Raw genomic sequence first — 1400 nt, forward strand, 5'->3', positions numbered from 1 at the left:
GTACTGGAGTGCAGTCTGGGTTCACACTTAGCTTATGTGAAATAACGGATGGGTCTATACCTACCATATCGTTGTGGGACCAAGCGAAACAGTCCATGTTGGTTTTCAGAAATTGAGTTAGCTGGCTGCGTAACTCTTCACTGCAAGTTGCTCCAATTAATACTGTCCTATCCGGGTGCTCCTCGTCCAGGTGAACCTGCTCTAGTTCCTCTGAGGGAGGTTCCTTGTATTCTTTCGAGGTGCCCCGGTCCTGTAATTGCTATGAGGGGAGCCTGGTTGTAGCTTTGAGGGCTTGAGCGTAGCAGTTCCTGGACTCCTCTCGATCCCCTTTTACTGTGACCGTATCCCATGGTGTTGGGAACTTGAGACACTGATGATATGTTGAGGGCACCGCCTTCATTTGATGCAGCCATGGTTATCTCCCTCTCGATCCCTTTTTACTGTGACCCTCAATGACTAAGTACCTTATCAGTTTATTAACTCATTCAATATATGTTGGGATGGTTATCTCACCTACCAAATGCGCAGTCTCACCGATGAATCCCACTAGGGGTACAGATTTCTTTATCAGGTTCTCTTTATCAAAACCCATGGTTTTGAGGGTTTCAAGCATGATGAGGTTCACAGAACTCCCTGTATCCACAAATGCTTTTCGTACGGTGCAATTGCCAACGGATAACGTTATGGTTAGGGCATCGTCGTGTTGCTCTGCACTGCTTTCTATGTCGGTTTCGTCGAAAGTTACCGGGGGTAAATTGCTCTGGCTTACTCTGTATGAAGTTTCTGGATGATCCCCTTTACTTCCGGTGGCTTTCCTCTTAGCGGCGGAATATGTCAAACCCGACAGCTCGGATCCGCCTGTTATCACGCTAATAATTTTCGTGCATATGGGTGGGGCAGAAGGAAGCACCTGGTTTCCTGCTTCTCTCATGTCCTGCTTGCCCCCACGTGATAACAAGTGGTCCAAGTTTACCTTGTGTACCTGGAACTTCACTTCTTTGCGCAACCTGTAGCAATCTTCTGTCCTGTGCCCTATGTCCTGATGCCATTCGCATCTCTTGTTGTTGTCTCTGTCGTCATTGGGTCGATCTTGAGTGGGAGGCTTTGGCCACCTCACCTGATCACCTAGGCCTCTTAGCTCTTTCAGCAACCCTTCCATTCTCGTGTTGAATCCGTACTCAGATAGCTTGTAGATACCTCATTTCTGCACCTCCCGCAAACCACCCGGTGATGATTGGGCCGCATGTTCGATACGCGGAACGATTCGTGACAATTCGGAAGTTTATCGTAAAGTGATTTCTCAAACACTAATGTCTACCTCTTAGTTGTCATCTACGTGCCGATATGGTCGTTTTGACAGTAATTAGAGTACATTTGGAGTCCGGACCCAAAACCGTCTT

General features: G+C 47.6%; 1 protein-coding gene across 1 annotated transcript; it reads right to left on the reverse strand.

Moving 5' to 3' along the window:
• Positions 1-481: 481 nt before the first annotated feature.
• On the reverse strand, positions 482-1159 carry LOC141641062 (uncharacterized). The gene has a single exon (XM_074449739.1). The coding sequence runs from the start codon at positions 1157-1159 to the stop codon at positions 482-484; it is 678 nt and encodes a 225-aa protein (XP_074305840.1).
• Positions 1160-1400: the final 241 nt, after the last annotated feature.

Source organism: Silene latifolia, chromosome 2 (genome assembly GCF_048544455.1).
Source record: "Silene latifolia isolate original U9 population chromosome 2, ASM4854445v1, whole genome shotgun sequence".
NCBI classification, from domain to species: domain Eukaryota; kingdom Viridiplantae; phylum Streptophyta; class Magnoliopsida; order Caryophyllales; family Caryophyllaceae; genus Silene; species Silene latifolia.